Raw genomic sequence first — 27,690 nt, 5'->3', positions numbered from 1 at the left:
TACACGTGTGTGTGTTTCCTCCAAGTATTATGAAATTTTTGTTGGGAAAAAAATTTCTTCGGCCATAGTAGTATTACTATCCTACTCTCTCCTACCCTTAACCTATCAAATAAAGTAGTAGACTACATATGTTAATGAATAAAAATCTATTACATGTTAATTAACCCCACTTGAAGTGACTGACATACTATATTTGTATTTGAGGTAAGCCTTGATGAAGGGCTCCAATTCACCATCCATTACAGAAGCAATATCCGAGGTCTCAAATCCTGTCCTAACATCTTTGACAAGTTTGTATGGATGAAATACGTAGTTCCTTATTTGCTGGCCCCACTCAGCCTTTACCGCATCTCCTCTTATTTCCTTGATTTCAGATGCTCGTTGCTCCACAGCTATGACTAGCAACTTGGTTTTCAACCTGCTCAGAGCCTTGATCTTGTTTGCTAGTTGGGACCTCTCTTCTGCATTGTAGTCAAGAGAAAGTAAATGCTGTCAATTTTAGATAGGAACAAGTGCTCAAGTCTAGGAGGCAGTGGAGTTGACATGATTGCTCAAAAGATTTGACATAACAAAAAAGAAAGTATTTATGGTGCATAATTTCCATATACTTGCGTCAAAACTGGGGAAAGGCTAGCCACACCTACGCTTACATCCCAAAAAGACTAGTCAAATTACAATTGAGGTTCTTTACAATCGCTTATATAGCCCAGTTTGACCTAAAAAACACCCAATGTGGTGTGTCATGCTCACAACCCAAGAAAAGGGCTTACACCTCAGGACTGATCAAATTATAATTGAGACTCCTAATAATTACTTATACTCCCAGTTCGACCTAATAAACCCCCCAATGTGGGACTAAGCATGTGCCTGCACAATACAAGTTTGATTGAAATGTGCAAACATCCCATTTTCCAATTTTAAAGTTAACATAGCTGAACTGGGTGCTCAAAGATACAAATTCTAGAGTTGTTTAAAAAAATCAATTATGTTAATTCAAACAGTTGCCTCATTCTTGCCATTGATGGTTGCACACCATGTGAGTGGTGCATTTACAGAAATACATACTCAAGCGGATGCATCACATCACAGAAAATAGTGCCTGGTGGCACAGATGGTGATAATTATAACAAGTTGTTATATCCACAGTAAAGCCAACGGAGTTACCTACTTGAACAAGGCATCTCAAAACCTCTTTTTTAAGTTTCAATTAATTTTTTTGTCTAAGCACAGCCTTCACTAGACTAATCAAAGTGGTATTCTCTTCTTTGCTTCCCCCCTAAGAAGCATGGACATGCATACTAAGACCGACACAAGTGGTAAAGAAGAGAATACCATACAACAAGAAAATAAATAAATTTTATACTCAAGTGGTAAAGAATACCTGTGCATCAAAGAGTAACACCAGTGGGGATGTGAGTAATCCGTACAGCTGTTTCAACCTTATTTACATTCTGACCTCCTTTTCCACCTGCCCTAGAAAAACTGATTTCCAGGTCCTCCTCGGGTATTTCAACATTCATCGACTCTTCAGGAAGAAGAGGCATGACTTCAACACCAGAGAAGCTTGTCTGCAGATAATTTCAAAATAAAAAATACAGTGGAAAACATCTGATAATTTCCATAGAGAGATAGATATCTTTCATTAAGAACTCGAAGATCAAGGTTAGATTAGGTTGCTTGGTAAAATACATTGCACAACTATGAATAAGACTAGTTTAAACCTGATGGACAACCCAAGTGTTCAATATCGGCATTGCATCAACAAATCCTAAGACCCTGAACACTATCAAGACCAGAACATTTAGGACTGGTAACCTTAACTTGCAGCACTTAAGGAACATTTGCTTTTCCAAGTTTTTTCCGTTTCTGCAATCACTTTTGCAGTGCTTATATAAAAAGGATCTCCTAAATGTTACTTTTTTTTTTTTGGGAACGTGTTGGAGATAAATGGGTCTCCAACATATTACAATGGGTTGCATGTGAACTTTCTTGGCAATTTCCTCTTTTTTAATTATTTGAATTTTTTATTTTGGTCATAAAGCAGGACTAACCCATTAATTCATTTCAAAGATCTGACTAGAAAACATCCACCAAGCAAATAAAGGTAGGGACATGTAGTAAGTGTCTTGTTTGATGTTATATTTTTTTAACCCTCTTCAATTGAAAGAGCAAGGATTGTTTCAGATTGAAAATCAATTATCTTTTCTGATGACCAGAAAATCATTTTCGTTAGCTACCCCGAAAATCAGGCCATGAATGGACCAGGTTTCATTCGAATGACAATTTAGATGGTGGCCAAAATTGGCCCTATCTTTTTTTTTTTTTTTGAGAAACAAAAATTGCCCTGTCTAACATCACATCTGGAGCATTCTTTCTTAGTTTTTTTTTGCATATAAAATCAGATTTTACCCATACTTATATTTATCCAAAAGAGTTCAAAGTTACCTGGCGAAGACCTTTGGCATTAAAAGGAGATTGTCGCACAATACGGTGTGTTCCTTTCTCTCCAGACAAATAACCATAAGCATAACGACCTTCAACTTCAATTGTGGCTGACTTAATCCCTGCTTCCTCTCCGGAGGATTTCTCAACCACTCTTGTTTTGTATCTCTGTTTCTCTCCCCACCTCACATACATCCTAAGAAGCATGTCAGCCCAATCCTGCGCTGGAAATTATCAAAAACCATTTACACAAAAATGGGGAAAGGAAAACTTAAGTTCATCATCAAGTCTTCAACTTTCACGCATAACTAGGCAACCGCTAATGCATGCAAAGTGCCACCCATTATATTACAAGTCCTAACAAACAATTAGATGAGCTACAGGTGGAAATTTTATATATTGTTGTCACGTTAGAGAACCAGTAGGTCCAATGGTCCGGGCGTTCTAAATGGGAATTCAATTCAGCCAAAATTTCTGGTTGGATAAACAAGGAAATCACTAATAAAATAATAACCAACAGAAGGAATATTTCTTCCTGTTTAATGTAAATACAAAAAAGATTAAAGAGAGATAGAGACACGGAAAAGTATATCCATAGCATATGAAACGTTGTGCCCGATCATGCTAAATTAGCATTCATACAATTATTGGGGTTATTTTCAATATTTGAGTACATCAGAAGCCCTAGGCACACTACATTAATTCAAAACATGTATGCAGTCCTAGTAATACCCGAATAAGGTTGAATATATATTACCTATGATCCCTGAAACTCTCAAGTCATCTTAATAAAAAAACTGCAACACATCCGTGTATGGGTAAGAGACATAATTCCAGCATTCTCCTTTCTTTTTTCTTTTTTTTTTCTGTTATTCGCATCTCACAGACCATGGGTTAGATTTTGCATTTCCTAGCAATTCAGGATTTAGATGTCATTAAAACTCTAGGAAAAAAATTATAATATATAATGGAAGTAAATTTATGTTCCAATACAAAGAGGGTTGGTGAAATTTACAAAAAAAAAAGTCGGTCATTTGACAATCTGCCTATTTAACATTACATTTATATACAAAGAGGGTTGGTGAAATCTACAAAAAAAGTCAGTCATTTGACAATCTGCCTATCTAACATTACATTTAACCAGCAAAGTGCTCGATAGTTATAGTTCATAATAGCTGGACCGGTCCAAAATCACTCCTGCCAGCACTAAATGCCCATTGCATACATTACAATAACCATATGCTCAGTAGAAGAGTCCCTAGTTTACAGACCCCCAATGATCTCATTCTACATTTCTAAGGCAAATATTATAGCATCAAATGGATAGTCCAGTCTAGATGGATAGTACAGTCAAAGTAGTCCATAGATTGGATGGCAAAAACCAGTTTATAATATTATCGAAAGTAGGCAAGCCTATTTTATGCCCATAATCGGATGGTCAGAATGGTAAGGTAATGATCAGTGCCCCTAATTCACTTTGTATAATAGGCAGGATTCTCAATTTTTTACTAGCTCCAAGCAATACTCTTATTGGGTGGGAAATAAACAGGGGCAAGACAATCTCAGCTGATTTTTTTTTTTTTTTTTTTTTTAATTTCAGATGGTGAGGTCTGAAATTTTCAATATCCTAGGGAGGGCACCCAATTCACTAGTGACAAAAGAAAAAATCCTACTGCAAAAGATGCATTTTGCCTCTCATCTAATTTTCATATACATGGGGTATGCTTATGGAGGAGCATTAGAGCCAGGTAGGATTTTTTTTTTTTTTTTGGTGGCTTTCTTAAGTTTACCATTGGGGATGGGCTTAGGAAAGATTCTGGCACGATCTTTGGTGCAGTGACTCTAGCCTTACGGTATGTTCTCAGAATTGTGTAGAGTGTCAGTAAAAAGAATGCATCTGTTGCCTCTTGCTTGAGTGGTGGGCGCACTTGGATTCTCATTTTCGTAGGCCCTTTCAAGATAGGGAGTTGGAAGCAATAGATAGTCTCTCTGACGTGTTGTATTCTCACCTACCTCAAGGATATGGTGATGACCAACTTTCTTGGAGAGAGTCAAAGGTTCAAGGTACACTCTTTCTATGAGCATCTTAGAGGATCTAAAGAAGTTCAATTTCTTCTTGGAGGAGTATTTGGTGTGTAAAGGTTCCTCATAAGGTAGCTTTATTTGTTTGGCCGGCAGCACTGGGTAAAATTATTTGATAGTGAATAATCTTTGTAAACACTCATTTTGATTGTTTATTGGTTCTGTATGTGTAAAAGAATTGAGAGTTTGTTAACCATCTTCTAGTGTACTGCCCTTTGGCCATGGACTTGTGGTCCTTTCTGTGCTCTTTGGTGTCTCTTGGATCAGGCCAAAAACTGTGCTTATGTTACTGGAGTGTTGGCAACGAACCTTTCATCATCCTTGGCACTTGAAAAATTGGAAGGCTACTTCTTTGTGTGTATTGTGGACCATTTGGCGGGAGAGGAACAGAAGGACCTTTGATGGCATTTATTTGTTTTTCAAAAAGGACCTTTGATGGTTTTCAGAGTAGGTCAAATGATTTTGAGATCACTGTGTAGATGACCTTTTTGGGCAGTATCCAACCATCTTCTTTATTTAGATTTTTTAGACCTAAATTTGAGGGTGTAATTGTTTAGGAGTAGGCCAATCCACAACTTGTGTGTTTGACTTACTTCCTCTCTTGAATAAACGTATTTTACTTATCAGAAGAAAATGTGATGCAGGACATGTGGCCCTAGACTACTTACAAAACTTGAACACCAGAAGGGTAAACAGGCCAACCACAAATCACAAAAGATTCCTACTTGATTCCCTAGGAAGAACATTGACTCATTTTTTCTAGGAATGTAGCAATTCTAGTGATTTGATTTCATGTGAAGTTTAATTCTATGTTTAGAACTTTAGCAAGCTTAAGGACTATAAGTACCAACAATAAGGAGTCCCTCACATTCATGTGGTTGATTAATAATATTTATGAAGTAAGACACATTTAGGATATCTATTTTCTGTGTGCTTGTTGTAGACTAAGGGTTAGGAGAATCTGTAAATTACAGCTTAGCACTTTAGAAAGACAGATTAGGGTTCAACAATGGCTATGGTTTTAGTAGGAAAGCAAAAGATCTGATTTAGGGTTGCAAAAGAGGTAAGAAGAAACAAACATCGAATTTGTCTACAAGCTATGAATAGTTTTTTTCTTTTTTTCTTTTTTTTTGATAGGTAATAAAACTTTTATTCAAAAATACTGAGCATCATGTTCACGATGGTGAACATTCTGATCAGGAAAAAATACAAAGGGTTCAAAAACTTAATCTAATAGAGTGTAAGAAATCAGAAATAGAAATACAATTCATAAAACCCCAAACACGTGCCCACTGAAACAAAGTACCGAAGAGAAAAGCTTTTAAAAGATCTAAAGTTCTCTCCTTGTCTTCAAAGATGTGTATTACGTTCCGTCCAAACCAGCCACATTAAACATGCTGGGACCATATTCCATATGGTTGACAAATGCTTTCCAAACCAATTTCTCCAAGCAAAGAGAGAGCTAACTGTCTTCGGCATTACCTAATGGATCCCAAAAACCTCGAAAATTGCACTCCATAATGCATGAGAAAACTTACAGTGGAGAAGAAGATGATCTACAGTTTCCTCGCCACAAAAACACAAACAACACCTTTTAACCAAGACCTGGCCTCTCTTAACTAGATTATCAATAGTGAGTATCCCATTCCTACCTGCTATCCATAAGGACACCCGTTTAGGAACCTTTGTACACCAAATACACTCCCAAGGAAAAACCTCATTGTAGGGACCAGACAACAACTTATAGCAAGAGTGCACATCAAACACCCCCTTCTTAGTCAACTTCCAAGTCAAAGTATCATCCCCCTCACCCCTCGGCATATGGGAATACAGAAACTCAATGAAAGAACAAACGTTTTCCTTCTCCCAATCCTCTGGAGCTCGACGGAAATGAAAATTCCAGCTCCTACTTCCCCCTTTTGAAGCAAATACAATGAGGTCAAAAATCCAAGTCTCTTTAGATTGAGAACGGGTAAATAAATTAGGAAAAAGGTCCTTTAAAGGATTACTCCCACACCAAGGATCATGCCAGAAACTAATACAGTCACCCTCCCCCACATTATACACTACCTGTCCAAAGAACTTCTTTGCTCCTTCTGTAATGCTCTTCCACATCACACACCCATGAGTACCTCTTACAATTCTAGTGCACCAGCCCCCTCTAGTCTCACCATACTTGGCTGCTGTAACTTGACGCCATAACCTGTTACCTTCCTTCCCAAAACGCCATAACCACTTACCAAGCAAAGTTTGGTTAAACAACCCAACCCTTCGGATCCCCAAGCCACCATCCTCCACTGGCAAACAAACCTTCTCCCAAGCAACCAACGGATATTTAAAAACATCCTCGGAGGCTCCCCAAAGGAAATTCCTTTGAATCCTTTCTAGTCTAGCTACCACCGCTTGGGAATAGTAAACAAGGATAAAAAATAGGTAGAGAGGGTACTCATTAATAAAGTAAGCCTACCACCTTTCGATAGATATAGATGTTTCCAGCCAGAGAGCCACCTCTCCATCTTTTCTATAATAGGGTTCCATATCGATGAGTCCTTATAATGAGCCCCAAGTGGCATGCCCAAATAAGTCATGGGCAAGCTACCCACCCTGCAACATAAAACACGGACCAAGACATTCAAATTCTCAACACCACCCACCGGCACAATCTCACTCTTACCACCGTTGACTCTCAAGCCCGTAATAGCTTAAAAAAAATCAATACCATCCAAATGTATAGTAACTATTCTCTCGAGGCATCACAAAACAAAATGGTGTCATCAGCAAAAAGAAGGTGAAAATTTTTCAAACCTCCTTGTCTATGAGACCCTGCCTGAAAACCACAAAGAAAACCACCATCTTCCGTTCTCTTCAACAACCTACTCAATACCACCTTAATCAAGAGAAATAACAATAGAGACAAGGGGTCCCCTTGGCGGATACCACGAGAACTACCAAAAAAAATCCACAGGAGACCCGTTCATCAGAACTGAGAATCTAATTGTGGAAATACAAGCCCTAGTCCATCTCCCCCACCTCTCCCCAAAACCCATCCTCTCCATAAGATAAAATAAGGCATTCCAATTCACATGGTCATATGCCTTCTCAATGTCCAGCTTAACAATGACCCCAGGGATTCCACTTTTCAATCTACTATCCAAGCATTCGTTGGCAATTAGAATTGAATCTAGGATTTGCCTCCCCCAAACAAAAGAATTTTGAGAAGCAGATATCAACTTATCCAAAACCCCGCAAAGTCTATGTGCCGACATCTTAGCCAAAAGTTTATACAGGCTACCCACAAGACTTATTGGACGAAAGTCTTTAATATTGATTGCATTGACTTACTTAGGGATCAAACATAGAAAAGTGGCATTGAGAGACTTCTCAAAAATACACTGACTATGAAAATCCGCGAAAAAAGCCATAACATCCTATTCTAGTACACTCCAACATTTTTGGAAGAATGCCATAGTAAAACCATTTGGCCCAGGTGCCTTATCACCTTCTGCCTCCATAAGAGCCTCTAGAATCTCCTCCTTCTCAAACTCCCTCTCCAAAGAGTACCTCTCATCTTCGTCTAAACATGCAAAGTCTAAACCATCAATAGTAGGCCTCCAAGATTCCAAATCCTAATATAATTTCTTATAAAAATCCACTACCTGTTTCGTAATTCAGACTCATCCTCATAGAGAATCCCCTCAACCTCCACCCCCCTAATTTGATTGGTTCGCCTATGAGAGTTGGCGAGTTTATGAAAAAAGCAAGTGTTATTATCACCTTCTTTAATATACAGCACCTTAGATTTTTGCCTCTAGGAAATCTCTTCCAAAGAAGCCAAAAGATCAATATCAGATTTAACCACCACTCTTCTGTCTCTGCCCACTTGGATCAGAACTTCCATCCCCTTTTTCATATCAATGTCTAAGAGTTCAGTCATCAAGCAATTTTTCCTAAAAGAAACATCCCCAAAAACATGCTTGTTCCAGTGTTTCAAGTCCCCTTTGAGAGCCTTCAGTTTACATGCTAGAATATAACTAGGAGGTCCCAAAAAATGATAACTACTCCACCATTGACGCACCATATCCACAAAGCCCTCTACCTTTAACCACATATTTTCAAATTTGAAAGGACTCCTCCTCCTAGACATCCCTCCTGCCTCCAAGAGTAGAGGACAGTGATCAAACACCACCCTAGGAAGAATTCTTTGGGTCACATCTAAGAAATGATCCTCCCAATCTGTAGACACTAGCACTCTATCAATTTTGGACATGGAGGGTCTGTCAGAGTTGCAAAACCACGTGAACTCCCCTCCTTCCAAAGGCAAATCAACCAAAGAGTGTTTTGCAATAAAATCCGAGAATTTAAACGTGGCTAGACCGAACGAAGAACATCCAAGTCTCTCAGACGGATATCTAATAATATTGAAATCACCAAACAAACACCAAGCCAAGAGCCATCGTGATCTCACAGTGTCTAACTCTACCCATAATACATCCCTAATGCTTCCCTCGGTCGGTCCATAAACCCCCGAACAGATCCATTCAAAACCATCTGCCACACCCTTCAAAACAACGGAAATTGAAACCTTTCCAGCCATAAAGTCAACTTGCTCAAATCCCCTCTTATCCCACATCAAAAGTATACCCCCGGCTACATTGATGGCCTCTAAAGCCACCCAGTCTACAAAAGGGCTGCCCCAAAGACATTTTACCATGTTAAAGTTGGTATTGTCTAGTTTAGTTTCTTGAAGGCAAACTATATCACATTTCCATTCCTTTAGAAGATTTGTCACAACTAGTCTTTTATGAGGATTATTCAATCCCCTCACATTCCAAGACAGAAGCAGAGGCTTTCAATCTGCCTCTGGTATTTCTACCATCTGTTTCGCAATCCTTGGTGGCAAGGTTGAGTCCACCATTAGGATCCCACAATGCTAGAGGAGTAACATCCATCAAATTATAGTCCTCCCCACCTTTACCTGATAATGATATCAACCTAGGAGTCACACTCTCGTTTATATCAAGACCCATCTCGGATAGAGGGGAAAAATGGTTATAACCAAGCAAATGGTGCTGCTGAAACAGCTCTTCAAAGGAGTACCTTCCCCTGGTGGAACGTGACAACCTTCGAGACAGTATCGGTAAGGTCACCGACTCGTACAAAAGCATCGGAAGAGTGACCCATACCATTATCAGGGTTCGACGGCATGGGTACCTGACTCTGGACCAACCTTCAAAACTACACAAAACTGGAGGAGTGAGCCTTGCCATCGTCGGAGCCCAAATTCTCCTTCGCTTCTTCCTTATGGGTACCTGACCCTTCCCCAATCTCCCACAAACTTCACACGAGGTTGAACAAGAGTGGTGGAATCAGTCTCAGATGTGGCTACGGCCCACTCTTGTTGGGCTGTGTTTTATTAGCCCACGCGACGACCCGCTTGCCTGATTCCACCAAATCCACAAAGATTTTCAAGGCAAAATGGGCCTGGGGCCACTTCACAATAGTTGAGCATATCGGCCTGCTTGCCATTCATTTTTTTTTTTTTTTTTGAGGTAAAAGGCGATAGAAAGTGTATTATTATCATAAAAAAGTATACAGCCCCATGTATAATACCACGGGTGAGGGAGGCACCAATAGCACATTAACGCTAGGCCCATGAGCAAAACAAAAAAACATTGAAAATATTAGACTGACACAACCATGTGCATGGAAAAAAACAGGACATTCCCGCTATTCTTTGTGCTTCCATAAATCTTTGGTATTCCTCCAGTAAGCCTCTTGCTCCTTCCCAAATTATCTATGGCTGAGGTTGGAATTGTTCAAAGTATACTTTATTCCTTACATTCCATATAGCCCAAGCTGTAACCGCCCATGTCTCCAATTCTTGTTTGCTCAGTTTAGTTTGCATCTGCTTGAAGAGAAGAAAAAAGTCACTGTCTCCATTACTGCATTTTTGGATTTTTCCCTTGATCAGTGCCCAGACGTTTCTTGCAAAGGGGCACGTCCATAATATATGAGTGGTAGTCTCGGGTTCTTGTTTGCACAGCTCACAAGTCGGTTCCACTCGCACTCGCCTGCAATGTAGATTGTCTCGGGTAGGCAAGCAATTAGAGAACGCTCGTCATATAAACATTCGTATCTTCGGTGGCACATTGAGGGACCAAATCTCTTTCCATGTCCATGCATGAAGCCGATCTGCTGAATGTTCTGCCTTGGGCTGGTTTTTCAAGCGAAACGCTACCTTATAAGTTGACCGAACGAAGAATTTTTGTGCTTTGTTTTCCATCCAGCAAACAGAGTCTTGAGAGTTAAGGTTTTTTAGCGGCAGTGACATGATCTCATTTCGTGTTTGAGGGCTAAACATGGCATCTATTTTTCCTCGGTCCCATTGTCTTGAGTCGTGGTCGATTAGCTCACACACCTTCATGTCTGGTGGTGCATCATTTAGTGGTACAGGGGTGTGAGTCAACCAACGATGCGTGAATACTCCAATACTTCGACCATCCCCTACCTGCCATCGTGAGCCCTCTCTGATGAGATCCCTTGCTGCTAGGAGACTACGCCAAACAAAGGAAGGATTATTCCCCAACTTAGCAAACATGAAAGAGCAATTTGGGAAATAACGAGTTTTGTAAACTCGATAGAACAGAGAGTAGTTTTCATGTATTAATCTCCAGGCTTGCTTGGCCAGCATCGCTAGGTTGAAAGCATGGAGGTCATGAAACCCCATCCCTTCTTCCTTCTTTGCCATACACAGTTTTCTCCAATTTATCCAATGTAGTTTCCTCTCTGCCTGCGTTTGTCCCCACCAGTATTTGGCCAGCAAGGAATTTATGTTGTCACATATGGAGTTTGGCAGTTTGAATATACTCATAGAGTATGTCGGTATCGCTTGTGCCACCGTCTTAATCAATATCTCCCTTCCCGCCTTCGAAATAAATTTTTTTTTTTTTTTTTTTGATAAGTAATAAGAATTCATTGATAGTAAAAAAGATACACCCAAGCACACAGGGAGTATACATGGGGGAGCAAGTCAAGAACGAAAATTACAAAAGTCAAGTAAATCCAAAATAGAAAAAGGATGGTTTCTCCACACAGAGAACCATTCAAGTAAGGTTCGGATGAAAAGAAGCTTGAGGTCAGGCATAGCACGTTCAGAGTCTTCAAAGCATCTACTATTCCTCTCCTTCCAAATACACCACATCAAACAAAGAGGAACGACCTTCCAAATAACTCCATTGCGGAGGTGACCAAAGTGACCTTGCCAGCAAGCAAAGAGACCAACAACAGATGAGGGCATGATCCAACACACTCCAAATAAACCAAAAACCATATCCCATAACTCCGAAGCAACCGGGCAATGAAGGAAAAGATGGTCAACACTTTCACTACTACGCTTGCACATATAACACCAATCCAAAATGCAAACCTTTCTTTTCCTTAGATTGTCAATAGTCAAACATTTCCCCAAGGCTGCGGACCAGGCAAAAAAAGCCACTCTAGAGGGGATCTTCTGCTTCCAAATACTTTTCCAAGGGAAAAAATGCTCACTATGACCAACAAGAAGATGGTAGTAAGTACTAACCGTGAACCCCTTACTCTTACAAGGCAGCCAAAATCTCTTATCCTCCTCGATTCCCCTTACAGGAGTGCTATAAATGGAGTTGATGAAGCTCCTGAGAGCTTCCAATTCACGATTATGCACCTCCCTACAAAACTGAATCTCCCAATGGAGGACTCCATTGGAGAATCGCATAAGATCCGCCACACTTGCCTCTTTGCTACAGCTAATCCTATATAAATCGGGATAGCGGACAGCGAGAGAGGAAGTCCCACACCAACGATCTAGCCAAAACTGCACTTTTGAACCATCTCCAATATCATACATAATAAACCGAGATAAAGAGTGCCACCCCCTGCTAATATTTTTCCACAAACTGACACCATAAGGACTAGAGGAAGAGGTAGAACACCAACCACCCCAATCACAACCATACTTAACCTCTATCACTTGACGCCAGAGAGCATCCCTTTCTTGCCCGAATCTCCAAAGCCATTTCCCTAAAAGAGCTATGTTGAAAGTTCTCAGGTTCCTAATCCCTAAACCACCCGAAGAAAGCGGGGTACACACCGTAGACCAATCAACCAAATGAAATTTGGGCTCATCTCCTAGGCCACCCCACAGAAAGTCCCGCTGAAGTCTGGCAATACGGTTGGCCACAGAGGCAGGAATAGGGAATAAAGAGAGAAAATAAGTAGGAAGGTTAGAAAGCGTGCTTTTAATTAAAGTGACTCTACCTCCCTTAGATAAATATAATTTTTTCCAGCCTCCTAATTTTCTTTCCATCTTCTCAAGAATTGGATTCCAAATAGACTTGTCTTTGAATTTTGCCCCCAAAGGAAGACCCAAATATTTCATGGGGAAAAACCCTTGTTTGCAGCCTAAGATAGCCACCAAAAGATCCATGTTATGAACAGCCCCCACAGCCACCAGCTCAGACTTACCCAAATTGACCTTCAGACCAGACAGCCTCAAACCAAATGAGCACCATACAGAGAATCAGCAGTTGATCAATATTAGCATCACAGAAAATTAGAGTATCATCAGCAAAAAGGAGATGAGAAACCATCAAAGATCTACCAGTAGAAGCACCTTGCCGTAACCCCCTAGAACTTCCAAAGAACCCATGGGGAGTACCATTAATAAGGATAGAAAAACGAACAGTAGATAAACAAAAAGAGATCCATCGCCTCCACTTATCAGGAAAACCACAACGCTCAAGCAAGAGAGTAAGAAAATTCCAGTTCACATGAACGAAGGCTTTCTCAATGTCCAGTTTACATAACAACCCTGTTTGACCAGACTTCAGTCTACTATCAAGACACTCATTAGCAATAAGAACAGAGTCGAGAATTTGCCTATTAAGAATAAAGGCATTCTGAGGAGCAGAGATGATCTCGCCTAAAACCAAGCGAAGACGAGAAGCCAAAACTTTAGCGAGAATTTTATAAACTCCCCCAACAAGGCTAATAGGCCGAAAGTCTTTTATTTCCACAACTGCGGCTTTTTTAGGAATGAGAGCAATGAAGGTTGCATTCAAGCTTTTTTCAAACTGGCCGGTGACATGGAAGTGGTGGAACACCGCCATGATGTCAGTTTTGAGAATCCCCCAGCAAGCTTGAAAGAAAGCCATCGAAAAACCGTCAGGCCCAGGAGATTTATCCCCATTGAACTCCTTGATGACTTCTAAAACCTCAGATTCCTCGAAAGGTTTTTCTAACCAATCCGCATTGTCCCCAGAAATACATGGGAAATCCAAAACATCCGGAAAAGGGTGCTGCACTTGCTGCTCAGAGTATAGGTTTATAAAGAATTGTTCAACATGGTCAACAATCCTATCCTGGTTGGTAGTCACAGCCCCATCAATCATAAGGGTTTCAATACAATTATTTCTTCTATTAGAATTAGCCATTCTATGAAAAAATTTCGTATTAGAGTCGCCCTCATTTAAAAATAACATTTTGGACTTTTGCCTCCAACTAATCTCCTCAAGCAAGGCAGCCTTCTCAAGATTGACGCGAAAGGAAGCTTGATCCAATTTTTCCTCTTCAGATAAGGGTTGAAAGTCCTCTTTGACATCTAAAGCATTCAATTTACTCCATAGCAGCTGCTTCTTTGCTGTGATATTGCCGAAATCGGACTCGTTCCACTTCTTTAGGTCCGATTTTAGAGCAGTCAACTTCTTGGCAAGAATGAAGCTAGGGGTCCCTTGAAAATGGTAATTCTCCCACCAGGATTTCACCTTATCTAAGAACCCTTCCGCCCTCAACCACATATTCTCAAAACGAAAAGGGATTCGCCCTCTTCGATGACTCCCACTCTCCAAAAGAATAGGGAAGTGATCGGATAACACTCTAGTAAGCCTTTTTTGGGAGAAGTGAGTGAAGTGATCTACTAGGGTCGGAGAGAAGAGAAACCGATCAATTCTAGAGGCAGAGGTGGAGTTAGACCAAGAGAAGAGACCTCCCTCTAAAGGAATATCCATAAGCCCATGAAGAGCAATAAAATCCGAGAAGTCAAACATGCAGCGAGAGAATCTTCCCACCCCTAATCTCTCCGAAGGAAAGCGGGTGACATAAATCACCTCCCAAACACCAAGGCAAATTCCACCAACTGATCAAGCCAGCCAGCTCTTCCCACATAAGATGACGATTCCTGTTTAAATTTGGACCATAGATACCAGAGAAGGCCCACTCAAAATGATCAAAGACATTTTTGAACCTACACGAAATCGAAAAATTCCCCACTGCTTCCTCTAACTTTTCCACCACCCTTCTATCCCACATGAGAAGGATACCACCGGAAGCACCCTCAGAGCCTAAATATAACCAATCAATGAAGGGACAACTCCAAATGCTTCTAACTAGGCCTCTAGTAACCCATTCCAGTTTTGTCTCTTGCAAACAAACAATATCAGCCCTCCAAGAGCGTAAAAGATTGCGAATCTTGAGCCGTTTATCTTTGTCATTCAAACCTCTAACATTCCAGGATATAATCTTCAAATTCATTGGGAAACAAAGAGAGCCCTGTCCTTACCAACACTAGAGCGTCTTGAAGACGCGGAACCATAATTAACAGAGCTGAATAAGCCCCTTAATTCTCTTATTCCTTTCCTCCCTGAGCTCTTCTCGGCTTTGTCAGTTTTATCCTTAAAGTCCCTCTGCTGTATCTCAGTTTCAACAGCCAACAAGAATTTGGTTGCTGGCTCTTCTAAGCCTTTAAGGGAAGTCCCAAGAAAATCATCAAAGCCACGGAATTTATCCTGAAACCATTCCAAGTAACTGCCTTTACCCAGCAAATTCTCTACTACCAGAGTTGCTGGCTGATCAGAAACATTCGTGGCAGCCAAAGGTAAAGAGAAAGCCAGAGGATCGACATTGAGGGGTGGCGAAGAATTAGTGAATTGAGAGGCATTCTCGGAGGAAAAATCTGAAGACCAATCCTCCACAATAACATCAATCCCTTTTTCCGACTCAGAGTAAAGCTCCTTAGATTCCGAATCCTTCGCCGGAACTATCGCTAAATGGTTTGAGTTGTCCACTCCGACAATGTCATCTCCCGGAGGCAAAGAAATATGAATCGGAACTGCCACCCTCTTCCCATCTCGTAATTTGAGAACCCACTGCTCGGAATTTCCTCATTTCCTAATGACATCGTCTGAGTGCTGCTGAATGATCTGTTGGATGTTGCGATGCAAATCCACATCATCATCGAAGCACCAGGAATCATTTAAGGAACCATCGGAGGCCATAGACTCAGAGACGGAGGCGTCGGAGCTGTCAAGGACAGAGAGAAGCTTGTCGGTGCCTGTCGGATCCATGTGGGTCAGAGGCAGCACCGCGTCGGACATCTCGCTACTCGTGAATGAAGGTGACGGAGAGAAAGGGAGAGTGGGAGGGACAAGCGAGGAGAAGAGATGAGACTGGAGTTGAGTCAAAGAGGTCCGGTGGGGTTTGGGCTTCCAAATATAGGAGGGTTTAATATTGGGCTTTGGGTTAGGGGCTGGAAGGGCTTTGGGTTTAGAATTAGGAGTGGGCTTTGTGTTTGAGAAAGGCTTAGGCATAGGGTTTGAGATGGGCTTTGGGTTTGAGATGGGCTTAGGCTTTGGGCTTGAGATGGGCTTTGGGTTTGAGGCTTTTGAGTTTCGGCCAACAATAGGAAGTTTGGGCTTAAAGGGATCAGAGGGTTTTGGCTTTGGGCTTGAGATGGGCTTTGGGTTCGAGGCTTTTGATTTTCGGCCAACTGAAGGAAGTTTGGGCTTAAAGGGATCAGAGGGTTTTGGGTTAGAGGGCTGGCTAAGTGGGGAGTCCACCTCAGTGACATTGGAGCAACTGATCTCCCATGTACCAAGAGGCCCACGAAACAGCCTAAAATAAATATCTAATTGCACCTCACCTTCAGTCCCATCAGAGGAGACAGGAGGGAGCTTCATCCTGATCAGATTTTTCTCCTTCCCAAGGAAGCTCCCGCGAGAATCCTGGGTCTGAGAACCTAGAGTTGCTAAGTTAGGATTTCGAGAGTCCAACAATAAATGCCCAGGATTTACTTTGTCGCGAGAATCCTGGGTCTGAGGAAGCTCCACCGCTGCCAACCTGTGAGCTTTCAGTTCACTCCGACGGCCTTGAACCACCGCTGCTGCAAAGGATTTGGAAGCTTGAAGTTCAGACCCAGGAAGGAGTTTAAGGGGCCGATTAATGGCAATATCCCCCGAAGCTAAAACCTTCTTCAAATGCCCAACAAAACCTCTCCAACCATTGCCCATTCTTCCTTCCGGGATTACCAAGAAACCTTTCTGACTACCATGTAAAAGTTCAGAAATCATAAGAAAAGAACCATGAGCATTGGAGCCTGATTGAAGAATAAACACCGTCTCTCCCTCTCTAACAGTACGAGCATAGTGACCAGGGGATTCAGAGTAAATAAAATTCTCCATTAAAGATAACAATCTCTTAGCACTCTCTTTGCCCAAGAACACTGATCGGAGAGAATCTCTACTTCTCTCAAAGATACGCAATAAGAAAAAGGAACCCCCTTCTTCAACAGAGAATTCAAAAGATTTTGACTCAACGAAGAAAAAGAGAGAGCCACCCATGGTTCAAAGCAACTAGAAAGTAGATGAGTATAACAGATCACCTATGCTAAAACTTCAGTACAGGAATCCATAAAACTGGAAAACTAAAAGATACCAAGAGAGACTGTAAACACTCAACATAGGTTAGAATCACCACTGATACCCCGTTACTCTTTTTGTAATTTTTTCCTAAAGGTTTTTGAAGGTATTAACCTTGGATTTTCCTGTGGCCATAGGCAGTCCAAGATACCTTTCACATTCTGTCATTATCCTTGCTCCAAAAAGTTGTTTAAGTGACTCCTTGATCTCCTGTTTTGTGTTCTTGCTGAAGAATAGTGTGGTCTTTTGTTGGTTTATGGCTTGGCCTGATGCAGCTTCGTATTGCTCTAGCAATTGTAGAAGTCTTTGCCCTTCCTCCATAGTTGCTTGACAAAATAAGAGACTATCGTCAACAAAGAGGAGGTGAGAAACCCAAACTCCATGTTGGCATGATTTGATCCCTTTTAGCACCCCTGTGTCTCCTGCTTTCCTCAATAGCGCTGATAGCCCTTCCGCAAATAGCAAGAAAAGGTATGGAGAGAGGGGGTCTCCTTGCCTTATTCCCCGTGTAGGAGTGACAAAACCCCTTGGTTCACCATTGATTAAAATGGAGTAGGATGCTGTGGTTACTGTCTCCATTGCCAAGTGGACCCAATTAGGATCAAATCCCAATTTCACCATCATTCTTTGCAAGAATGTCCACTCAACCCGGTCGTAGGCTTTACTGATGTCAAGTTTTACAGCCATGTGTCCCTTTCTTCCCTTCCTTTTGTTTTGCAATTTGTGGAGCAACTCATATGCTACAATAGTATTGTCAGTGATTAATCGATTTGGCACAAAGGCACTTTGAGCATCAGAAATCACATTAGGCAAGATAATCTTTAAGCGATTAGCAATAACCTTTGATATGATACGAGACACCACATTGGCTAAACTAATAGGTCTAAAATCAGACGTGTTTCGGGTCATTTTTCTTAGGGATTAAAACAATATGTGTATGGTTCATTTTTCTCAACATATGCCCCGAGTTTAAAACAGATAATACTGCTACTGTAACATCATGGCCCACAAAATGCCAATATTTCTGAAAAAAGAATGGAGTCATACCATCAGGACCTGTTGATTTGGAAGGGTGCATTTGAAATAGGGCTGTCTTGACTTCTTCCAGAGTGTATCGTTGAAGGAGAGTGGCATTCATACCTGGAGTGACCAATCTGTCCACTGAGTTGAGCACTCCATCAATAGTGGTCGGATGGGAAGAGGTGAATAGTTGCTGGAAGTAGTGTTCTGCAGTGTGAGCAATGCTATCCTCCGATGTGCCCCACCTTCCTTCACTATCATAGACGCCCAAGATTTGATTTTTCCATCGGCGTTGACTGGCCCTTTGATGAAAAAACTTTGTATTTTTGTCACCCGCCAGTAGCCAAATGGAGCGAGACCGTTGTCGCCAAAACAATTCCTCCTGGTGTAACAGACTGTTGGTCTCTACCTTTAGTCCCTTAATAGCATCTAGATGGTCAACACTATTTAAAGCACATAGGTCTTCCAATTGTTTTTGTTTCTCCTGGAGTAATGTTTTTGAACTAACACCAGCTGCACGGCTCCAATCCACCGAGGCAAATCTGCATCTTTTGATTTTTTCAAATAGCTTTGACATAGGGCTGCCATTTCTCTCGGCTACCCTCCATGCTTCTTGTATCACGGTCTCGCATTGAGGATTGGAAGCCCATTTTTCTTCAAATCTTCGTGGCACTTTCCTTCTTCTAGTCCACTGGGTTTGGTTCTGTGTGGTAATGACTATCGGAATATGGTCCGAGTATGAGGTTTGGAGATGAAAGACCCGCGTCTCCGGATAGATTTCCTTCCATGCCACCGTTGCTTTGTCAAGTCGTTCCTGTACAAATGCATTCCCATGTCTACCATCGTTCCAAGTGAAGATGTTTCCTTGAAAACCAAGGTCCTTAAGTCCACAATGCAGGAGGGTAGCTTGGAAAGCTTCCATGTGTTTCAATGGTTTTGGTACACCACCTTGCTTCTCATCAGATGACAAGATCTCATTATAATCTCCAACACAAAGCCAAGGGGTTGAGATCCTAGTGTGAAGATGCTTGAGTAGCCGCCATGACTCGTGCTTTCTTTGCTCTTCCGGCCATCCATAAAAACCTGTCAATCTCCATGTAGGGTTAGAGCCATTAAAAATAAGAGCATCAATATGGTTATGTGTGTAAGTTTGGACATGCAGGTCCACCTCCTCCATCCACAAAAGTGCCAGCCCGCCACTTCTATGAATACTCGGCACCGTTAACATACACCGATATGGTAAGTCTGCTTGAATCTTCCGCATCTCATCAACTGACTGTTTTGTTTCCATGAGAAACAAAATTTTGGGAGCTTTTTCCCTCACCAAGTGAGAGAGGACTTCAACTGCACGTTAGTTCCCAAGCCCTCGACAGTTCCAACTTAGGATGATCATTGTTCTCGGCGGGGCTGCACCGCAGCCTCCACCGTTGTGAGTAGTTTTTCCTGGTTGTCTTCACTGGTCTTGCTCCGTTTTCTATCCTCATTTTCCACTTGGCGGCCATCTTCTGGTTGTGCTCGTTTTACCCCCGTCTGGTGTGAGCCAATATTGGTTATACTCCTAGAATGGTCATTGTGGCGTTCAATTCTTTTCCACTTGGCTGTATTTTCTGTGGGCCTTGTTTCTTGTGTTTTAATAATCTCACGTGCCGCTGCACGTGGTATTAAGTTTTGGTCAACAGTTGCATTGTTTGGTGTAGGTTTTATGACTTCAACATATTGGACATGGACATTAACTAGCTCATCGGCTGCAATCATGGGATTGATTGCCTCTGATGAGTTTAATTCCTTATCCGTTACCTCACCCGATTTTGATGCCACAGCCTTTATACTTTCCTTGAGGGTCTGATTCTTCTCCGTGATTTCCGCACCTATTAACTCCATGTCAATACGCTGCTGTGAAACCGTATCATTAATGGTGCCGTTACCCAACTCTCCGTTTTTTCCATTTGGGTCATTATTGCCACCTGGAGTAGTTACACTCATTGATTGCAGCTGATCCCTACAGCCCTGATCGTGATTCTGCCTTGTTTCCCACCGTGGTGAGCTGTTCCGTCATCTATCCTGTGTTTCGCCGCTTTTCCGCTGCCCTGATTTCAGCCATTCCCCATATGGGTTCTCGGTCAGCTGTTGGTCCCTTGGGATTGGACACTCTTTTGCATCATGGCCAAATAAACCACATTGGTAGCAAAGTCCTACCATTCTTTCATATTTGAATCCCACTCTTACCCGGTCTCCTTCAGGGCTGAGTACATAACCTCCCCGCCGAATTGCTTTATGCAGCGGAATCTCCACACGGATTCGGATGAAGCGAGCTTGTTCCGACGAGAAAGTTTTGTTGTCCACTTCCACCACATGACCGAGGCCTTTGCCAATATCCCACGCAGCTTCCTCATTGATGAGATCGAATGGCAATCCCCATACTTGAACCCATATAGGTAGCACTGAGAAAGTTACCGACCTCACCGTCATGCCCCGTTCCCACCTACGGAGGACAAGGAGGTTATTGTCAAAGCTCCATGGTCCATTGTTAAGGACCCATACCAACTGGCTTTCCAATGTGAACTTAAATTGTAGTATTCCTTCCCCCACCTCAATGATCCTGACATCACTTCCCAGCTTCCATGCAGCTCGTAACGTTGCCTTTGCTGCTCTCATGTTATAGGGACGAGTGGAAAGGAAGCGTCCCAACAAGCTTAGGGAGCATTCCTCTAATGTTTTATCCCGATTTGTAGGTCGAATCTCTAGTACTTCACCTTCTTCCTCTGTTAACCGTATCTGTTGCATCCTGGCAGTGAAGTCAGCCTCCATAGTGCACGACAGAAGTGGTCCTTTGGATTGTGTTACCACCTTTTGACTCTAGTCCACTGCTAGAAGCTGTGGAAAAGAAGACTCACCTGAAGTGAGAAAGAGCACTCCTACCACGAGGAGAAGAACGCTAATAGTTGGATCTGCTGCCATTTTTTAAAGTAGAAGCGGAATTTGACTTTTTTTTAAAATCAAATCTCTCAAAAGTCTAAGTCTGATTAAAAAAGTCACCCAATTTTGGAAACTATTTCTCTTTCTCATAACACGAATCACTCCCTATATTCTTGAGGTCATTTAATTTTTTCCAAACTTGACACCTTTGATTGCCGATGGATTTTTCAAACCCACCACCACCAACCACCACTTCTTTCCCTGGCTGAGAACCAAAACTCCCCAAAAAGAATCCACATAATCTTGATTCCAACAATGCCTAGCCACCCAACTTAACTCCCTCCAGAATCCATACACAGCCACAACGTGCACAGCACGTTGTGGTACTCTGAGATTTCCACAAACAAACCACCTTTGTTCGATCTGCTGCTAATATCTAAGACTTTAGAACACTCACGGAGCCATTTGAATAAGTGTTGTTTGCTAAGATTCCAACGTTTTAAATCTGCTAAACAAGGGCCAAAATTGGAAATTAACACTGTTTGCCAAACAATATAATTAGTAGGCAATGTTTTCAAACTATATATATTACTAACATCTCGAGTTTAAAAGACTCAATTTAGGGCCTATAAATCGAGTCTCAAAGACTCAGTTTCCATGGTTTGATCACGTCTGATGTGGCGTTTTTTCCACGTAGCGTCCACTTGGAAATCGAGTCTCTAAGACTCGATTTATAAGTTGACCTTTCAAAAAGAACACCATTCTATGTTTAGGAAAAAATAAAATAAAATAAAATAAATTTAAGATAAGATTAAAAACATCTCTCGGCCTCTCTCTTCTCTCGTCCCTTTGCTTCTCTCACATTAACAACCAACGGAGATTGCAACCACCGCAAAAACACCAACAACCACCGCATCCACACAAAACAAAACAACCACCAATCTCAATGCTACCATAAGCAACCCACAAACTCACTCATCGCAGCCCAAGAAAACTCATTCACTGCCAAAACACCTACAACCACCGTGACAGACGAACCCCAAAATCCAACCCACCGTGACCACCGCACATAGCCCAAACACCCATATATACTGCCAACCCAAAACACCCAACTCACAGACCCACAATCATAAACCCACGACCGACTAACCAGCAGCCAAAATCAACCGCCGCAGCCTCCACAACAACCCCACCACCACCAAACCGGTGAACTGAGTCGACTCAATGGCTGGGTTTCTGCAATTCGTAGTCGAAACCACCACCTATCCACGTCGTCACCGCCACCTAGCAACCCAGCATCTTTGGTTTGTGCTCTTGAAAGAAGAGAGAGCAGACATAGTGAAAGAAGAGAGAGAGGACTGAGGTGAGGAGAGATGTTTGAATGATTGGGAGACATAACTGTGCATTGATTTTTGTTGTACAACTTGCTAGCACTGATAATGTTTGAATAATATTAAATGTAAAGTGTTTTGTTTTGTTTGCTAGCACATACAAATTGATGCTTAAAGGGTCGGCTTATAAATCGAGTCTTAGAGACTCAATTTCCAAGTGGACGTCACGTGGAAAAAAAGCCACATCAGACGTGATCAGACCATGGAAACTGAGTCTTTGAGACTCGATTTATAGGCCTAAATCAAGTCTTTGAGACTCGAGATATTAGTAATATTTATAGTTTGAAAACAGTGCCTACTAATTATATTGCTTGGCAAACAGTGTTATTTTCCAATCTTGGCTGCTAAACAAGTAATGATCCAATCTAAACCCACCCTTCCCACCTGGATAAAGCCATGGAACTTACCCCGGCATTTATGAATAGCATAAGAATCTACTCTTCCACCCTCAAAAACCAAAGAAAAAGCTTTTGAATCGATACAAAAGAAAGCTGTATTCCTTTCAACCCCCCTGACTGAGGTCTAGGCTTGGGCTGTGGTAGGGGTTTGGTTGTTTGTGTATCTTGTAAAGGAGACTGGTTTTGTGGAGGTATTGGAGCTTGTGGGGGAGGCTTATTTTGTGTAGGTATTGGGACTTTGGGTGACACTGCAAAAGGTTGTTGGACCTAAAACTGATTCGGCCAGTAGAGATGTGGTAGAAAAGCATGATGAGGGAATTGTGTTGGGTAAGGATAGAGAGGAGAAGGGCCAAAGGGCAGAGGGGTTTGGTAGGGGTGAAAAGGTGGTGGTAGTGAAGTTTGTGGATAAGGGAATGAGTATGGAGGCGGAGGTGGCCGAGGTTGTGATGGCGTTTGTAGTGGTGCTGTAGGTGGGGGAGGGGGTGGTATGAATAGTGCACTTAATAATTTTATTAATAAACTCCTTCTATTTGAATACATTGAGCACAAATATATATAAACGCTCTTTCTTGAATTAGTAGCATTAAGATTCCTAGTTTGACTAGTAAACTAAAAACCTAATAAAAGACTAACTAAAACCTAAAGAAAATAAAACCTAAGATACTTAAGATCTCCTACAAAATTCTAGACTCAACTAAAGTAACAAAATACCCATTAATCATGGGAATCACAAAATAGAAACTCAAATAAAAAACTGTTTTAGCCCTTAAAGACTCATACTTAGACCTTTAAAACCACATAACTCTTACTTCATTTGGACTTCACACCTGGACCCCATAAACTAACTCTTGAATAGACTAATTTGCAAAGTAATAGCAAATTAATTTTGCATGGCTGTATCAACAGTAGCATAAATAGTCTGCATTAACAGTACCACAAGAAAGAAAAGAAAGGAGAAAGGTCACACTAAGGCACACGAGCCTTTCACAACCAAATATTCAATTCTTATTATTCAACTGCATCTATCTTATTTGAGTACAATGACACTCTTATATAAACTCTTAATCTTAACTTTTGTAAATATAACCAGAACTCCTACTTTGGCTAGTAAACAAACTCTTTTTTTTTTTTTAGAAACGAGGATATCCAAAGCTCTTCAAGTACTTGACTCTTGACTTGGGTATGTGTAGTCCCCCCTTCCCACATACACTAGGTTATTACAAGGAGGATTCCCTTGGTGGTGGCTCCAAGATGCTGACTAGAAGTTTCAAAACTATGAGGCCTTGAGAACCATTGACCCAACCCCTTGGGGTTAACAAACTTCAGATTTAAATAAATAAGAACACGCACATAAAAGCCCATGAACAAAATTTAACTTATCCTATCAATAAAATAAACCCAAGGCCCACAATTATAACCCGCAACTGACAATTATAGAATTATGAAAATACCCTTGATCTAGAAAAAAACCAAATAAAACGTAAAATAAAACACTAATAACCTCATTAACTACCACAATCACTTATTCTTGAGTTCTGCCTTAATCTTAGGCTTCCAAGAAGATAGTTTTTCTCCAATTATGCAATTACTGACAATTTATGTTCACTCATGTTACCTTTTGGGTAAAAGGATTTTCACTAGTGAATTCTAGGGTTCAAGCAGTTTTAGGCATTGGTACAGTCATTCTAACACTTCCATCATATTTCAAATTTGAACTAAGAAGGAAAAAAAATCGGTTACCTTTTTATGTAGAACAAATATTACCTGTGCATCAGTACCTCCAGCACCAGCTGTGATAGAGATAACAGCACCTTCTCTGTCATAAGGACCAGAAAGAAGTTCTGTCAACTCATATCGATCCAATGCCTTGTTCAATTCTTTGATGAGACTGGCAGCCTCTTCAAGAAGTCCAGTATCTGTGGAGTCCATCTCCTCAGTTAGCTTAACAATTGTTTCTGCCTCTTCAACCTGCATTCAATTTATCTTGGTCAATATGCCCTACAATGTCTGATGAAAAATAACATAGATCTTAGAAGTTCACTACATCAATCCGATCCAAAAGCACATGCACAGAATGAAACATGAATAGTTAGTTTGGCCATGTGTCAAGTGCTTCTCCAAAGTTGAGTAGCCCTTTTTTTAGCCAACTTGGTCAACAACTAGTTCAACCTGAAAACAAATACCAGAGGACACTTCCACAATTCCAACTAAGATGGCACCTCATTCATCCAACCAGAACATGTTTTTTACATTGACTATGTGGTCTGACTAGGTTAGTCAACTTGGTATGACCCAGGAAGAAAAGTTTTGACAGGGCATTGCTGTATACAAATCCATATCTTGGTCCAGACCAGGTTCATAAGTAAAACACCTTCTCTTAACCATAACAGTCTGTGAAGATATATCACCCCCTATATCACATCACCCACCAAAGATGAGTAAAAAAAAGTCATCAAGGATACAAACAGCTAATCAAGTGTCAATCTCAATCGTCTCCTTTGTTTTGACGGGTTGCAAGATAAAAATAACGAGCATACTAACAAATCAGTCTAACAATTATGGATTCCTGCATACTATGAACTTATGTAGATGAGTGACATAATGAAATAATACATCAAAATACCAGGCTTCATGATCAATCTAGGGTTTTGAAAGCAACTGCAATACAAAATCCTGGACTGAAAGTAACAGAAAACTTATGTACCTGGGTTTTGAACTCAGTAAGCAATTTTATCTTATCTTTGACATCAGTTAGGGCTGAAAGGGTTTTTTGAGCTTTGTCTCGATCATCCCAAAGAGAGCTATCAGCTGCTTTGAACTCCAAAGCCGCAAGTTCTTTTTGTAATTGCTGCAGACCAGAAGAGGCTCTAATATCTTCAACACGTGCTGAGGTAATCTCTACATCCCTCCTCAGGGAATAAAAATCTGCTAGGAACACCAGAGCAGTTACAACAGTGTTACCGACTAATCAAAAATTCAACTTAAGAAGGAGTTTAAAGAAGCAGCACAGAGCCTTGGCTTTTTTTTTAATATGAATGGTGTAAATTATTAACCAAGACAAAGAAGTGAGCATACATTTCAGTACCAAAATCTATTGATGAACAGGTACAAGAAGTTGAAAGAGAGAGGAAATTGTTAATTAAAGTAACAAAAAATTGCCACAGGATCATATCAACACCCAGAAGTAAGTGAATCACACGAGGCAAATCCAAAAAAATTATTTCAAATCTTTGACCTACATTTGAAGCATATAAGAGTATTCAGGGTGGGTTAATCAATAACTCTAGAGTTCAATCTACATCAGATAATTTTTTGATCTGCAATGTCAAAGGGAACTATAATCATTTGAAAACTTAGGCCACAAGAGTCTAGATGTATCTTAGAAAATAACCTATCAAAAAAAAGATGTATATTAGAAAATATTACTTTTATCTTTCATAATTTTTCTGCTAACAAATCAAATGATCCTTCAATAAAGAAAACATGACAAGCATTTCTAGACGTCTTAATAATTCACTACTCTTAGTTCAACTTTAAGAAGTCCAAAACACGTGGAAGCAAAATTATATCTAAACTAAACATCATTTCCTGTCCATTAAATAAAAATAAATACCCAATTTATGTACTGTCAAACAAAGAGTGGCAGTGTAGTTATAAATTCTAGTAAACCATCTGACAAATTCAAAACTGAAAAGTGAATATAAAACCAAATTCATATAAATACAACTAACCTTGCATTGCCCATTCTCTTGCATCGGCATCGACCCCAACACTCAACTGGCTCTCTGGTGTTGAAAATAAAACTAAGGCAAAATCCAAATAACAACTGAGTGAGTGAAACAAAGCCATTCTAGAATTCATTCTCAAAGTACATAACAAATAAAAATTAATTATATGGATTAGAGAATACATGTGGCCGACCTTGACTCCATACCCAACCCCAAAATTTTGGAATTAATGCTTGGTTGTATGTGGCCAACACTGACTAATCTATTGAGAATCAATAGCCGAACCCAAAATTTTGGAACTAGAACTTGGTTATCATTGTCGTTGCTATGTATTAAAGACAAAAGTATTAGATTTTCAAATGATAACACAATTGTGAAAGAGCATATTATAAATAAACCTCACACTACCTTCACAATTAAAATTTTACTTACTATATTAAAGAAGCTCAATAGTTTATCAATTACCACACAAAAAAAAAAAAAGTATTGAGAGAAAGAGTCCCATTGATAAAAAAATAAATTAATTAATTAAAAAACGCAAGAATAGCATGAACCCCATGAAGCTTTATCTGAGAGAGACTATTTATTCCTCTCACAATGAACAGTACAAAATAGGAAAACCCCAGAATGGTTTAAGAAGAATTGTACAAAACCCACAAAGCACTTACAGAAAAGTTGAGAAAAAAACATACCCAACAACACAAACACACCAAAAAAGGACTTGGAATTCACTTACCAAAAGGAGGAAAGCGAGAACTAGTTGTAGTAGTAACATTGGTGAAGAAAGCGAAGTTGAGAGAGGGTTTATGTGGTGGAAGTAGTAGAGACAATGGTAGTTGATGACAGTAGTTTGAGAGTTTGGAGGGTTTGAGATTGAGAGCAGTAGTTGAGCTTTTCAGAGCTCCCAGGAGACTACAACAACTCTCCATGTTATATGTTATGGCTTTTGTTTTGTTTTGTGGCCTTCCCCTGTCTTAACCACAAA

The 27,690-nt window shown here is 40.7% G+C and overlaps 2 protein-coding genes across 4 annotated transcripts; both read right to left on the bottom strand.

Annotated features, from left to right (window-relative positions):
• Positions 1–27,690, bottom strand: LOC115991351 (peptide chain release factor PrfB1, chloroplastic). Of its 3 annotated transcripts, none has more exons than XM_031115065.1 (7): positions 27,442–27,690; positions 26,709–26,780; positions 25,682–25,902; positions 24,718–24,945; positions 2,446–2,661; positions 1,382–1,568; positions 1–461 (listed from the first exon to the last, which is right to left on the bottom strand). In XM_031115065.1, the coding sequence occupies exons 1-6, from the start codon at positions 27,632–27,634 to the stop codon at positions 1,389–1,391; spliced, it is 1,110 nt and encodes a 369-aa protein (XP_030970925.1). In that variant the 5' UTR covers positions 27,635–27,690; the 3' UTR covers positions 1–461; positions 1,382–1,388. The 3 variants fall into 3 exon arrangements, with proteins under 3 accessions (XP_030970925.1, XP_030970929.1, XP_030970917.1); XM_031115069.1 differs by having other exon boundaries at positions 24,742–24,945; positions 27,442–27,688; XM_031115057.1 differs by lacking the exons at positions 24,718–24,945; positions 25,682–25,902; positions 26,709–26,780; positions 27,442–27,690 and adding an exon at positions 18,300–19,585 and having other exon boundaries at positions 11–461; positions 2,446–2,666.
• Positions 3,984–12,855, bottom strand: LOC115991375. The gene has a single exon (XM_031115077.1). It carries the CDS (start codon positions 9,233–9,235, stop codon positions 8,333–8,335), a length of 903 nt encoding a protein of 300 aa, XP_030970937.1. The 5' UTR covers positions 9,236–12,855; the 3' UTR covers positions 3,984–8,332.

Source organism: Quercus lobata, chromosome 1 (assembly GCF_001633185.2).
Source record: "Quercus lobata isolate SW786 chromosome 1, ValleyOak3.0 Primary Assembly, whole genome shotgun sequence".
NCBI classification, from domain to species: Eukaryota; Viridiplantae; Streptophyta; class Magnoliopsida; order Fagales; family Fagaceae; genus Quercus; species Quercus lobata.
The sequence above is the reverse complement of the archived record's forward strand: the minus strand, read 5'-3'. Positions and strand labels throughout refer to the sequence as shown.